Source organism: Oncorhynchus clarkii, chromosome 23 (assembly GCF_045791955.1).
Source record: "Oncorhynchus clarkii lewisi isolate Uvic-CL-2024 chromosome 23, UVic_Ocla_1.0, whole genome shotgun sequence".
Classification (NCBI taxonomy): domain Eukaryota; kingdom Metazoa; phylum Chordata; class Actinopteri; order Salmoniformes; family Salmonidae; genus Oncorhynchus; species Oncorhynchus clarkii.
The window spans coordinates 22664049-22678726 of record NC_092169.1 but is presented as its reverse complement, the minus strand read 5'-3'; the positions used below and the strand labels follow the sequence as shown (position 1 = coordinate 22678726).

Here is a 14678-nt window from a genome sequence, read left to right as displayed (position 1 = left end):
CAGTCATTCCAGATATTTAGTGCTGTCAGGACCATCTGCTCTATATAAGTGTGTTCACATCGTCCTGTCGTGTCTTGGAGTTAGTATATAGCCCGGATTTTATCTGTACAAGTGTCTTGTATTTTCTTGAACGGAGTGGCTGCGATTTCAGATTCTCTGGAACCTGACTACTTTTAACATAGCTGCTAAAGATATGATCAACATGTTAAAATTTGAGTGCAATTATTATTTTTTCATGTTGTAGCCCACACAAAATACATGTTCGTTCAAGCATATCAAACACAAGCAAGACCTAAACAGGCGGTCAAAAAGGCGATTATTTTCTCATTGCAAATGTTGGCTAGCTCCTTTTTCAGAAACTCTCGCTGCGATATGGCAGCACAACTATGAAGAATATCATCACAAATAGTAGGCTGTCTAAAGCGGTAGTTGACAAACAACATAAGAAGTAATAGAGCACCGGGTGCTGCAAAATGAACTCGCCCATGGTCAGACTCAGTTACCGGTCCATATGAACATGTTTGGCTGCCCAGAGATGGAACTGCTAGGTAACCTACTCGTGCAGTAGGTCTACTTACATGATCATTCAGTGGTTAAAGCGCAGATTGTTTTTTGCACCAATGCAAAACTCAAGTGGGGAGTTACAAAATGGGAAGGTTAGTTATTTTTTAAAGACTGGATTTGTACGGATCTTGGACATAAAAGTGACAGCTCTACAATGATTTTCTGTCAAAAACTACTCGTGCAACACACTCGCACACATACACACACTCATGCTCTACACACTTAACAAGGCATAAGGTCCTTATGTTCTCTGTGGCCGACGTGAGTAAGACATTTAACCCTTGCAAGGCTGCTGGCCCAGATGGCATCTCTAGCCGCGTCCTCAGAGCATGCGCAGACCAGCTAGCTGGAGTGTTTACAGACATATTCATATTCTCTCCCTATCCCAGTCTGCTGTCCCCACTTGCTTCAAGATGTCCACCGTTGTTCCTGTACCCAAGAAAGCTAAGGTAACTGAACTAAATGACTATCGCCGTCGTAGCACTCACTTCTGTCATCATGAAGTTCTTTGAGAGGGTAGTTAAGGATCATATCACCTCTATCATACCTGACACCCTAGACTCCACACCCTAGACCCATTTGCTTACCACCCTAATAGATGCAAAGACAATGCATCAACATCGCACTGCACACTGCCCTATCCCATGCAGTCTGTCCAACACATCACCAGGGACACACTGCCTGCCCTCCAGGACACCTACAGCACCCAATGTCACAGCAAGGCCAAAAAGATAATCAAGGACATCAACCACCCGAGCCACGGACTGTTCACCCCTCTATCATTCAGAAGGTGAGGTCAGTTACAGGTGCATCAAAGCAGGGACCGAGACTGAAAAATATCTTCCATCTCAAGGTTATCAGACTGTTAAATAGCCATCCCTAGCCGGCTACCACCCCTCCTGTACTCCCTGTTCACCCATGATGTGTGGCCATGCACGCCTCCAATTCAATCATCAAGTTTGCAGACAACACAACAGTAGAAGGCCTGGTTACCAACAATGATGAGACAGCTTACAGGGAGGAGGTGAGGCCCTGGTGGAATGGTGCTTACGTCAGAATGCTGTTCATTGAATACAGCTCAGCCTTCAATACCATAGTACCCTCCAAGCTCATTAAGTTCGGGGCCCTGGGTCTGAACCTCGCCCTGTGCAACTGGGTCCTGGACTTCCTGAAGGGGCTGCCCCCAGGTGGTGAAGGTAGGAAACAACACCTCCACTTTGTTGATCCTCAACACAGGGGCCCCACAAGGGTGCATGCTCAGCCCCCTCCCGTACTCCCTGTTCACCCATGACTGTGTGGCCATGCACGCCTCCAACTCAATCATCAAGTTTGCAGACTACAGTGGTAGGCTTGATTACCAACAATGACGAGACAGCCTACATGGAGGAGGTGAGGGCCCTGGCGAAGTGGTGCCAGGAAAATAACCTCTCCCTCAACGTCAACAAAACAAAGGAGCTGATCGTGGACTTCAGGAAACAGCAGAGAGAGCACGCCCCCTATCCACATTGACAGGACTGCAGTGGAGAAGGTGGAAAGCAAGTTCCTCGGTGTACACATCACTGACAATCTGAATTGGTCCACCCACACAGACAATGTGGTGAATCTCTTCAACCTCAGGAGTCTCAAGAAATCTGGCCATCAGAAACCGTTACAGTTATACAATCGAGAGCATCCTGTCGGGCTGTATCACTGCCTGGTATAGCAACTGCACCGCTCGCAAACCACAGGGCTCTCCAGAGGGTGGTACGGTCTCCCCAACGCATCACCGGGTGCACACTGTCTACCCTCCATGACATCTACAGCATCCTATTTCACAGGAAGGCCAAGAAGATATTTAAGGACATCAACCTCCTGAGCCATGGTCTGTTCGCCCCGCTATCATCCAGAAGGCGAGGTCAGTACCAGTGCATTTTAGCTGGGACCGAGAGACAGAAGCTGTTTTTCAATCTCAAGGCCATCAGACTGTTAAACGGCCATCAGGAGCCGGCCACCACTCATCTACTCAACCCTGCACTTTAGAGGCTGCTGCCATATATACACTGCTCAAAAAAATAAAGGGAACACTAAAATAACACATCCTAGATCTGAATGATATTATAAATATTCTTATTAAATACTTTTTTCTTTACATAGTTGAATGTGCTGACAACAAAATCACACAAACATTATCAATGGAAATCAAATTTATCAACCCATGGAGGTCTGGATTTGGAGTCACACTCAAAATTAAATTGGAAAACCACACTACAGGCTGATCCAACTTTGATGTAATGTTCTTAAAACAAGTCAAAATGAGGATCAGTAGTGTGTGTGGCCTCCACGTGCCTGTATGACCTCCCTACAACGCCTGGGCATGCTCCTGATGAGGTGGCGGATGGTCTCCTGAGGGATCTCCTCCCAGACCTGGACTAAAGCATCCGCCAACTCCTGGACAGTGTGGCGTTGGTGGATGGAGCGAGACATGATGTCCCAGATGTGCTCAATTGGAATCAGGTCTGAGGAACGGGCGGGCCAGTCCATAGCATCAATGCCTTCCTCTTGCAGGAACTGCTGACACACTCCAGCCACATGAGGTCTAGCATTGTCTTGCATTAGGAGGAACCCAGGGCCAACCGCACCAGCATATGGTCTCACAAGGGGTCTGAGGATCTCATCTCGGTACCTAATGTCAGTCAGGCTACCTCTGGCGAGCACATGGAGGGCTGTGCGGCCCCCCAAAGAGGATGTTGCAGGCAGTAGAACGTTCTCCACGGCGTCTCCAGACTGTCACGTCTGTCACATGTGCTCAGTGTGAACCTGCTTTCATCTGTGAAGAGCACAGGGCACCAGTGGCGAATTTGCCAATCTTGGTGTTCTCTGGCAAATGCCAAACGTCCTGCACGGTGTTGGGCTGTAAGCACAACCCCCACCTGTGGACGTCGGGCCCTCATACCACCCTCATGGAGTCTGTTTCTGACCGTTTGAGCAGACACATGCACATTTGTGGCCTGCTGGAGGTCATTTTGCAGGGCTCTGGCAGTGCTTCTCCTGCTCCTCCTTGCACAAAGGCGGAGGTAGCGGTCCTGCTGCTGGGTTGTTGCCCTCCTATGGCCTTCTCTACGTCTCCTGATGTACTGGCCTGTCTCCTGGTAGCGCCTCCATGCTCTGGACACTACGCTGACAGACACAGCAAACCTTCTTGCCACATCTCGCATTGATGTGCCATCCTGGATGAGCTGCACTACCTGAGCCACTTGTGTGGGTTGGAGACTCCGTCTCATGCTACCATTAGAGTGAAAGCACCGCCAGCATTCAAAAGTGACCGAAACATCAGCCAGGAAGCATAGGAACTGAAAAGTGGTCTGTGGTCCCCACCTGCAGAACCACTCCTTTATTGGGGGTGTCTTGCTAAATGCCTATAATTATTTCCACCTGTTGTCTATTCCATTTGCACAACAGCATGTGACATTTATTGTCAATCAGTGTTGCTTCCTAAGTGGACAGTTTGATTTCACAGAAGTGTGATTGACTTGGAGTTACATTGTGTTGTTTAAGTGTTCCCTTTATTTTTTTGAGCAGTGTACATAGACATGGAATCACTGGTCACTTTAATAATGTTAACATACTGCTTTACTCATCTCATATGTATATATATTTTTCTATTCTAAAGCTACTCCAACATTGCTCGTCCTAGTATTTATATACAGTTGAAGTCGGAAGTTTACATACATCTTAGCCAAATACATTTAAACTCAGTTTTTCACAATTCCTGACATTTAATCCTAGTAAAAATGTCTTGTCTTAGGTCAGTTAGGACCACCACTTTATTGTAAGAATGTGAAATGTCAGAATAATAGTAGGGAGAATTATTTATTTCAGCTTTTGTTTCTTTCATCACATTCTCAGTGGGTCAGAAGTTTACATACACTCAATTAGTATTCAGTACCATTGCCTTTAAATTGCTTATCTTGGGTCAAACGTTTCAGGTAGCCCTCCTGCAGCAAAGCACTACCACAATATGATGCTGCCACCCCCGTGCTTCACGGTTGGGATGGTGTTCTTCGGCTTGCAAGCCTCCCCCTTTTTCCTCCAAACATAATGATTGTCATTATGGCCAAACCGTTCTATTTTTGTTTTATCAGACGAGGACATTTCTACAAAAAGTACTATCTTTGTACTTTGCAGTTACAAACCGTAGTCTGGCTTTTTTATGGTGGTTTTGGAGCAGTGGCTTCTTCCTTGCTGAGCGGCCTTTCAGGTTATGTCGATATAGGACTCATTTTACTGTGGATATAGATACTTTTGTACCTGTTTTCTCCAGCATCTTCACAAGGTCATTTTCTGTTGTTCTGTAATTGTTTTGCACTTTTCACACCAAAGTACGTTAATCACTAGGAGACAGAACACGTCTCCTTCCTGAGCGGTATGATGGCTGCGTGGTCCCATGGTGTTTATACTTGCATACTATTGTTTGTACAGATGAACGTGGTACCTTTAGGCGTTTTGGAAATTGCTCCCAAGGATGAACCAGACTTGTGGAGGTCTACAATTTATTTTATGAGGTCTTGGCTGATTTCTTTTGATTTTCCCATGATGTCAAGCATAGAGGCACGGAGTTTGAATGTAGGCCTTGAAATACATCCACAGGTACACCTCCAATTGACTCAAATAATGTCAATTAGCCTATCAGAAGCTTCTAAAGCCATGACATCATTTTCTGGGATTTTCCAAGCTGTTTAAAGGCACAGTCAATTTAATGTACGTTAAATTCTGACCCACTGCAATTGTGATACAGTGAATTATAAGTGAAATAATCTGTCTATAAACAATTGTTGGAAAAATGACTTGTCATGCACAAAGTAGATGTTCTAACCGACTTGCCAAAACTATAGTTTGTTAACAAGGGATTTGTGGAGTGGTTGAAACACGAGTTTTAATGACTCCAACCTAAGTGTATGTAAACTTCTGACTTCAACTGTACATCCTAATTCCATTCTTTTACTTTTAGATTTGTGTGTTGTGAATTGTTAGATATTACTGTGCTGTTGGAGCTAGGAACACTAGCATTTCACTAGACCTGCAATAACATCTGCTAAATATGTGTATGTGACCAATACAATTTAATTATATTTTTTTGTGTTATTTGTAACCCTCATCTTCTGTTTTCAGGAAGATGTATAGTCACATACAGTCCGTTTGAACAACGGATATAGGCTATAACACATTTGTCACAGGTTTCTTTTTATATACGCTGGTTATTATCACGTGGTGCACTTGGACAAGAGAGAAAAGGTTTGAGAGGCCGCTAAAACCAATTTACACCTTCAATTCTAGATGTTATTTCTTTCTTTAACTTAATCATATCAGCAGTCTCAATTTTAGATTCCAGCTACTATCTTTTTAATTAAAGTCTAATCTCCCCCTGACTGTGAGAGCAAACAAAAAAACCTTATCCTCTTACCTCATTAGCTAAAATAACACAAATTTTGCACTGAAGGTTCTATTTTAGATTGAGTGTCTGTCCTCAATAATTTCTTTGTTAAGTAGTTTTCTCCCTTTCCAGAGACTGACATGGAGGAGAGCTTAGATCTTGGAGCAACTTCCACCCTCACCTACAGTACATGCCTGCTGAATTTCAAATCAACCCCCTCAACACCTAGGAGTGTGTGTATATATATATCTAAACCAAATGGTAATAGCTTTATCTTGGCTTCTGACTTAGTGGAAATCCTATATTGTCTGGGTCATCATACTATATTTCTTCTACCTATCTAACCCTCTCAGATCTACATGGCCTTTCCTGGAAAATGCTGTTCCTGGTATACTAAATAGGCATGTGAGTTTTCTCTCTGAACAGACTGGCCTCATTTTGGCTGGCTTGAGTAAGCTGCTTCACTAACACGCGTTCACAGAGCACAGCACTCATTTCCCTATGGGCTGCTCTATTTCTCTCTCTCTTTAAGAAGTGAAACTAAGACCGTGGCTCCTGAACATAGTTTGATCCCTTCGTTCTCTGCTGCATTGTTAGAGCTGCTCTCGATTTGGAAGGGAAAGAAACTAGCATGACAGTGTATTGTATTGGCGGGTGAATGCCTTTCCTGGACTGTCTGTCTTACCTGCCAAGCAATTTCCTCAATCCTCTATGGCATGAATTTTTATTTGGGGGAGGGGGAATATTTCATTTTTGGGGAGCTTGGGGGTCCCTGATACTAAACTCAGCAAAAAAGAAACTCTCACTGTCAACTGCTTTTATTTTCAGCAAACTTAACATGTGTAAATATTTGTATGAACATAACAAGATTCAACAACTGAGACATGGCTAGAGATTTGAGTCTGTATGTTGGCAGCAGCCACTCAATGTTAGTGATGGCTGTTTAACAGTGTGATGACCTTGAGATAGAAGCTGTTTTTCAGTCTCTCGGTCGCAGCTTTGATGCACCTGTACTGACCTCGCCTTCTGGATGATAGCGGGGTGAACAGTCCCGTCGATGTGGATAGGGGGCTGCTCCCTCTGCTGTTTCCTGAAGTCCACGATCATCTCCTTTTGTTTTGTTGACATTGAGTGTGAGACCTATATCGACATAACCTGAAAGGCCGCTCAGTAAGGAAGAAGCCACTGCTCCAAAACCGCCATAAAAAAGCCAGACTACGGTTTGCAACTGCACATGGTGACACAGATTGTACTTTTTGGACAATGTCCTCTGGTCTGATGAAACAAAAATAGAACTGTTTGGCCATAATGACCATTATGTTTGGAGGAAAAAGGGGGAGGCTTGCAAGCCGAAGAACACCATCCCAACCGTGAAGCACAGGGGTGGGAGCATCATGTTGTGGGGGTGCTTTGCTGCAGGAGGGACTGGTGCACTTCACAAAATAGATGGCTTCATGAGGTAGGACAATTATGTGTATATATTGACGCAACATCTCAAGACATCAGTCAGGAAGTTAAAGCTTGGTCGCAAATGGGTCTTCCAAATGGACAATGACCCCAAGCATACTTCCAAATTTGTGGCAAAATGGCTTAAGAACAACAAAGTCAAAGTATTGGAGTGGCCATCACAAAGCTCTGACCTTGTGGGCAGAACTGAAAAAGTGTGTGCGAGCAAGGAGGCCTACAAACGTGCCTCAGTTACACCAGCTATGTCAGGTGGAATGGGCCAAAATCCACCCAACCTATTGTGGGAAGCTTGTGGAAGGCTACCCAACCTTTTTGACCCAAGTTAAACAATTTAAAGGCAATGCTGCCAAATACTAATTGAGTGTATGTAGACTTCTGACCCACTGGGAATGTGATGAAAGAAACAAAAGCTGAAATAAATAATTCTCTACTATTATTCTGACATTTCACATTCTTAACTTCTTGCTGATCAGTGGGACGCTACCGTCCCACCTGGCCAACATCCTGTGAAATTGCAGAGCGCCAAATTCAAATTAAATTACTAAATATTAAACTTTCATGAAAGTTGCGACACAAAAGTCAGAAATAGCGATATAATATATGCCTTTAAAGATCTTCTTCTGTTGGCACTCCAAAAGGTCCCAGTTACATTACAAATGGTCCTTTTGTTCGATAAACTCCTTCTTTATATCCATAACTCTGTTTAGCTTGCACGCTTCAGTCAATAATCCACTTGTTTTCCCTCCTACAAAATGCATACAAAATTAATCCCAAACGTTACCAATAAACTTATCCAAACAAGTCAATCAACGTTTATAATCAAACCTGAGGTACCCAAATACGCGAATAAATGATCAAATTTAAGACGGAGAATCGTTATTGTCTTTACCGGAGAAAAATACCAAAGGAAGCGCTCTCTTTCACACGCTTGGAAACACTACAGCCAAAATGGGAGCCACCTAGAAAAACTACCATTTCTGGCTCATTTTTCCGAAAACCAGCCTGAAACTCTTTCTAAAGACTGTTGACATTTAGTGGAAGTCCTAGGAACTGCAATCGGGCACAATTTCGCCCTATTATAAAAGTGCCAGCCATTGAAATCAGTGGTAGGATGAATTTGGTTTTTTTGTGATGGTTTGTCCTCGGGGTTTTGCCTGCCATTTCAGTTCTGTTATACTCACAGACATTATTGTAACAGTTTTAGAAACATTAGAGTGTTTTCTATTCAAATCTATCAATGGTATGCATATCCTAGCTTCTGGGCCTGAGTAGCAGGTAGTTTGGGCACTCTTTTCATCCGGATGTCAAAATACCGCCCCCTAACCCAAAGAAGTTAAAATAAAGTTGTGATCATAACTGACCTAAGACAGGGAAATTTTACTAGGATTAAGTGTCAGGAATTGTGAACTGAGTTTATTGTATTTGGCTAAGGTGTATGTGAACTTCCAACTTCAACTGTACATGCTACATTTAGACAAGGTGTAAAGGTCTGAACTCTCTAGGGAAAGTCATGTATCAGATTCATTCTTGTCTGTCAGGGGAGCAGATCTCAAACTTGACAGGGTGCCCCCCCCCCACACACACACACTTATATGGTATTAAAGTAGTCAAAAGTTTAGTATTTCTGATCCTATATTCCTTACACACAGTGACTACATCAAGCTTGTGACTACCAACACCTTACATGCATTTGCAGTTTGTCTTGGGTTATGTTTTGCCCAATAGTAACTGAATGCGGTACTACATACATAAAACACTTTCATTTCTGAACGATAAAACGGATATGAATGAAAATACCCTACAATAAAAGCTGACATTCTCTACTCTCTCTCTCTCTTTTTGTCTCTCTACCTCTCGCTTTCTATCTCTCTCACCTCTGCTGAATCTCTTCTGGCTAAGACAGTGTAGCTCCCATTGTGGCTGGCTGGTCTGTCTTAGAGCCAGAGATGAGATGATAATGAGAGTCTGATCAGGAGAGAGAGAATCAAGGGAGCTACACTGTGTCTTACACTGTGTTGCAGCGGCATGGGCGCAGGTTTGGGCCGGAGCACCAAGGTGAGAGGCTGGAGACAAGCCAGGTCTGGGGGAGGAAGAGGAGGAGGAGTAGTGTTAAAGGAATTAAATTGCTCTATGTTTTAATACCCAATTAAAATTAAACACTCTGTCAGTTCACAAGGATTTGTAAGACCCTTATTCTATAATAATGGACAGAGCCCAGTCTTAAAGTCAATCAGCAGAATTTATTCACGAGAGTACTGAACACGATACAGTTTACCACAGGTTATAAACTGAAAATTACGTCATTAGTTCCAGTACCAACCCGTCTCTTCTCCCACCCTGGTACAAAGGCAGTATCTCAAGCCTCCCCACATCGTCTCCCTACCAATTTAATATAATTTATGAGCCAAGGTCTTCTTGTGTAGATAAGCATTCTAGCCAGTCTGAAGATATCGTTCATTCATTTCTACCAAGGAACAGACAGTCATTGTTCTAACTCTTGACCACATTTACACACATTATATTCAGCACTGGGATCAAGAAAGAAAACTCATACATATACAGCAACATAATAGTATTCTGATTAGTACATATACAGTAACATAATAGTATTCGGATTAGTACATATACAGTAACATAATAGTATTCTGATTAGTCAGTCCTGATTGAAATGTATACATAATTAGTCATCATTGATAAAAATTCCCTTAACAAGTAGAGGGGAGGAATGGGCTGGAGCAGCAAGGTGAGAGGCTGGAGATGAGTCAGAGGAGGTGGAGAGTGGAAGGAGGTGTCTGTGAGCAAGGACAGACATTTTGAGAATTTGTATTCAGAACTGGGTGAAACTGAGGTGAACAGACAGAGACTTTCAAAACAACCTCTGTTTATGCAGACTGAACACAACCTTGACTGCAGGTCCAGTTTAAAGTGTTTCCAGATTTCTATGAAATATGACCTATAATTGATTACAATATGAGTTCAATAGTTTTTCTTCCAAAAGATGGGAAACAGTTCCAGTCAAAAGTTTGGACACACCTACTCATTCCAAGGGTTTTCTTTATTTTTACTATTTTCTATTTTCTACATTGTACAATAATAGAGACAAACTATGAAATAACTCATATGGAATCATGCAGTAAGCAAAAAAGTGTTAAACAAATCGAAATAAATCAGAAGTTCTTGCAGTACAACTGGGCAAATGGCCAAAGAACAAGTATCCTGCTCCAGACTCAATGTACAGACCAATGAAAACGTAGCACATGTAGCTCTGAGTTCAGGACTGACATTCCACAGATTCTAAACAGCTGTTGAACTGAGACACAACTATTTCCATTAACAATTCTCTATTTACCATTAGTACTCTATTTCGTTTTTAGTACTCTCGTCCTCTCATCCTCTGCATTGTGTATTTATCTTCAAAATATTCTTATACACTTTTGGCATTCTCTCAACCAGCTTCATGAGGTAGTCACCATTTCAATTAACAGGTGTGCCTTGTGGAATTTCTTTCCTTAATGTGTTTGAGTCAATCAGTTGTATTGTGACATGGTAGGGGTGGTATGGAGAAGATTTGGTGAAAGACCAAGTCCGTATTATGGCAAGAACAGCTCAAATAACTAAAGACAAATGACAGTCTATCATTACTTTAAGACGTGAAGGTCAGTCAATCTGGAAAATGTCAACAGCTTTGAAAGTTTCTTCAAGTGCAACTGCAAAAACCATAAAGCGCTATGATGAAACTGGCTCTCATGAGGACCGCCACAGGAAAGGAAGACCCAGAGTTACCTCTGCTGCAGAGGATAAGTTCATTAGTTAACTGCAGCCCAAATAAATGCTCAAAGTTCAAGGAACAAACACATCTCAACATCAACTGTTCGGAGGAGACTGCGTGAATCAGGCCTTCATGGTTGAATTTCTGCAAAGAACCACTACTAAAGGACACCAATAAGAAAAAGGAACTTGCTTGGGCCATGAAACACGAGCAATGGACGTTAGACCGGTGGAAATCTGTCCTTTGGTCTGATAAGTACAAATTTGAGATTTTTGGTTCCAACCACTGTGTCATTGTGAGACGCAGAGTAGGTGATCTCTGCATGTGTGGTTCCCACCATGAAGCATGGAGGAAGTGGTGTGGGGGTGCTTTGCTGGGGACACTGTCTGTGATTTATTTAGAATTCAAGGCACAATTAACCAGCATAGTTACCTCAGCATTCTGTTTATACACCATCCAGTTTGTGCTTAGTGGAACTATCATTTTGATTTTCAACAGGACAATGACCCAACACACCTCCAGGCTGTGTAAGGGCTAAACTTCCCTTTTCAGGACCCTGTCTTTCGAAGATAATTCGTAAAAATCCAAATAACTTCACAGATGTTCATTGTAAAGGGTTTAAACACTGTTTCCCATGCTTGTTCAATGATCCATAAACAATTAATGAACATGCACCTGTGGAAAGGTCGTTAAGACACTAACAGCTCACAGACGGTAGGCAATTAAGGTCACAGTTATGAAAACTTAGGACACTAAAGAGGCCTTTCTACTGACTCTGAAAAACACCAAAAGAAAGATGTACAGGGTCCCTGCTCATCTGTATGAATGTGCCTTAGGCATGCTGCAAGGAGGCATGAGGACTGAAGATGTGGCCAGGGCAATAAATTGCAATGTCCGTACTGTGAGATGCCTAAGACAGTGCTACAGGAAGACAGGAAGGACAGCTGATCATCCTCGCAGTGGCAGGATGGCAACAACAACTGCCTGAGTTACACCAGGAACGCACAATCCCTCCATCAGTGCTCAGACTGTCTGCAATAGGCTGAGAGAGGCTGGACTGAGGGCTTGTAGGCCGACACCAGACATCACCGGCAACAACGTCGCCTATGGGCTCAAACCCACCATCGCTGGATTAGATAGGACTGGCAAAAAGTGCTCTTCACTGACGAGTCGCGGTTTTGTCTCACCAGGGGTGATGGTTGGATTCGCATTTATCGTCGAAGGAATGACCCTGTACTCTGAAGCGGGATCGATTTGGAGGTGGAGGGTTCGTCATGGTCTGGGGCGGTGTGTCACAGCATCATCGGACTGTGCCTGTAATGACAACAAGCTATCTCAATGCTATGCGTTACAGGGAAGACATCCTCCTCCCTCACGTGGTTCCCTTCCTGCAGACTCATCCTGACATGACCCTCCAGCATGATAATGCCACCACGTACAGAACGAGCAGTATGGCTGATTTCCTGCAAGACATGAATGTTAGTGTTCTGCCATGGCCAGCGAAGAGTCCGGATCTCAATCCCATCATTTACAACATTAACAATGTCTACACTGCATTTCTGATCAATTTCATGTTATTTTAATGGACAATTTGTTTGTTTTTTCAAAAATAAGGACATTTCTAAGTGACCCAAAACTTTTGAACGGTAGTGTATGTACTGTGAAATTATGGGTGTACTGTAAACAAGTGAATGTGTATGTGTTGCTGGCATCTAAGGGTGTCTCTCTCTGTCTCTCTCCAGGTTGGTGTACAGTGGCTCCACCCATGTTAGCCTTCCTCTATTGCTTTGCCCAGATCGGACTGGAGTGGGAACACAACCCACCCTAAATCACCAACCCCACAGAGACTGTTGGAAGGGAGGCAGAACTCATCCTAACTCACCAACACACAGTGCTGACTCTGCTATGTGGGGAGAACAACCCACCTTAAACCACCCCACAGTGGACTCGGGTAGCCTAGCAGTTAAGAGCGTTAGGCCAGTAACCAAAAGGTTGCTGGTTCGAATCCTGAGCTGACTAAGTGAAAAATCTCTGTGCCCTTGAGTAAGGCACATCAACCCTAATTGACCCTGTAAGTTGCTCTGGATAAGAGCGTCTGCTAAATGACTTAAATGTAAGTGGACTCTGCCATGTGGTGAGAACAACCCACTGTAACCACCCCACAGTGCACTCTGCTGTGTGGTGAGAACAACCCACTGTAACCACCCCACAGTGCACTCTGCCATGTGGGGAGAACAACCCACTGTAACCACCCCACAGTGCACTCTGCTATGTGGGGAGAGCAAACCTGTCCTTTACTACCCACCCACAGTGGGGACTATCAATGAGACCTGCTGAGGAAAACACTGGACACATGTACGTATGTGACTATAAGAAAGTGACCTACAGTATAAGAAACCTGTCCGCCAAACTACCTGTACCTATGAGAACTGCTGCTTAATATTTGGGTGCATAGAGTAAAACACATATATTGAAAAACAATGGATGCTGTTCAGTGGTAATTTGTTGATAACCTGACAGTGAGGCTTGCAGTATCCAACCTTGGATGTTTTGGATCTGTTTAACCCCAAAATCAGCATTATACATCTCCTGGAATGGAATGGCTGAAAGCACCTCATTGACTGCACTAATCCTGTATCTGTCTCATAGCACTAAAGGGATCAGCAGATCTGTGTCAGTTTAACTAACATGTAGTGTCGGGGGAGAAAACCCTGCTAATTAGACTAGCCTAACACTACTCTGAAAGGGATTTAGGTCACATCCAAAGATGGCATCCTGTTCCCTAGCTAGTGCACTACTTTTTACCAGGGGCAATAGGGCTCTGGTCAAATGTGGTGCATCATATAGGGATCTATTTGAGACACAAGCTTAAATGGGTCTTATGACATCCCGAGAATCCAAAAATCCAGTCAAGAAGAGAATAAGATCTGCAGCGTTAAATCTTAAACAGTTTATGATAAGAAACCCGCCACACAAGCCTTTTCGTGACGGATTACAAGTATAGCAATAATTTCATCACACGTAAAGGTTGCTTCAAAGGGTGCCCCATGTTAGTGTTAGTCATGTAGGCTGTTCTTACTAATAATGTGCTTGTATAGATGCAGTTCGTCACCCAGTGAGCCGGCCCTAATATTTAGGTTGGCAGTGACTGACCTCGGTTCTACATGGGCCATTGTGTGTTCCTCCGTCACTGGATCCCTCACTCCCTTTTTTTCTCTTTCACTTTGTTTCTATTTCTCTCTGTGTCTGACTGAGTCTCTCTTTTCTCTCTATGTGGATATCTGTATCTTTCTCTATCCATCTCTGTCAGGGAAGAGGGCCCGGTGTCGTGTTAATTGGATGTTAATGTGATGTTTTTATACATAGCATTCAGTAAATATTCTGCTCCTTCAGGAGGCAGCCAGGCCATGCAGGTGTTATCCAGCTAGATTCAACCCCTTGTCTGTCTCTTACCTAACATGATTGGCT

General features: G+C 43.4%; 1 protein-coding gene across 2 annotated transcripts in view; it reads left to right on the top strand.

The window, feature by feature from the left end:
- Positions 1-13691, top strand: part of LOC139381506 (hedgehog acyltransferase) — a 103117-nt gene extending 89426 nt beyond the window's left edge. For both annotated transcript variants that reach the window (XM_071125108.1, XM_071125107.1), the window contains one exon: positions 12953-13691. In XM_071125108.1, coding sequence (XP_070981209.1) covers positions 12953-13038 — 86 coding nt within the window. In that variant the 3' untranslated portion in view covers positions 13039-13691. The remainder of the gene's footprint in view (positions 1-12952) is intronic.
- The last annotated feature ends 987 nt before the right edge of the window (positions 13692-14678 follow it).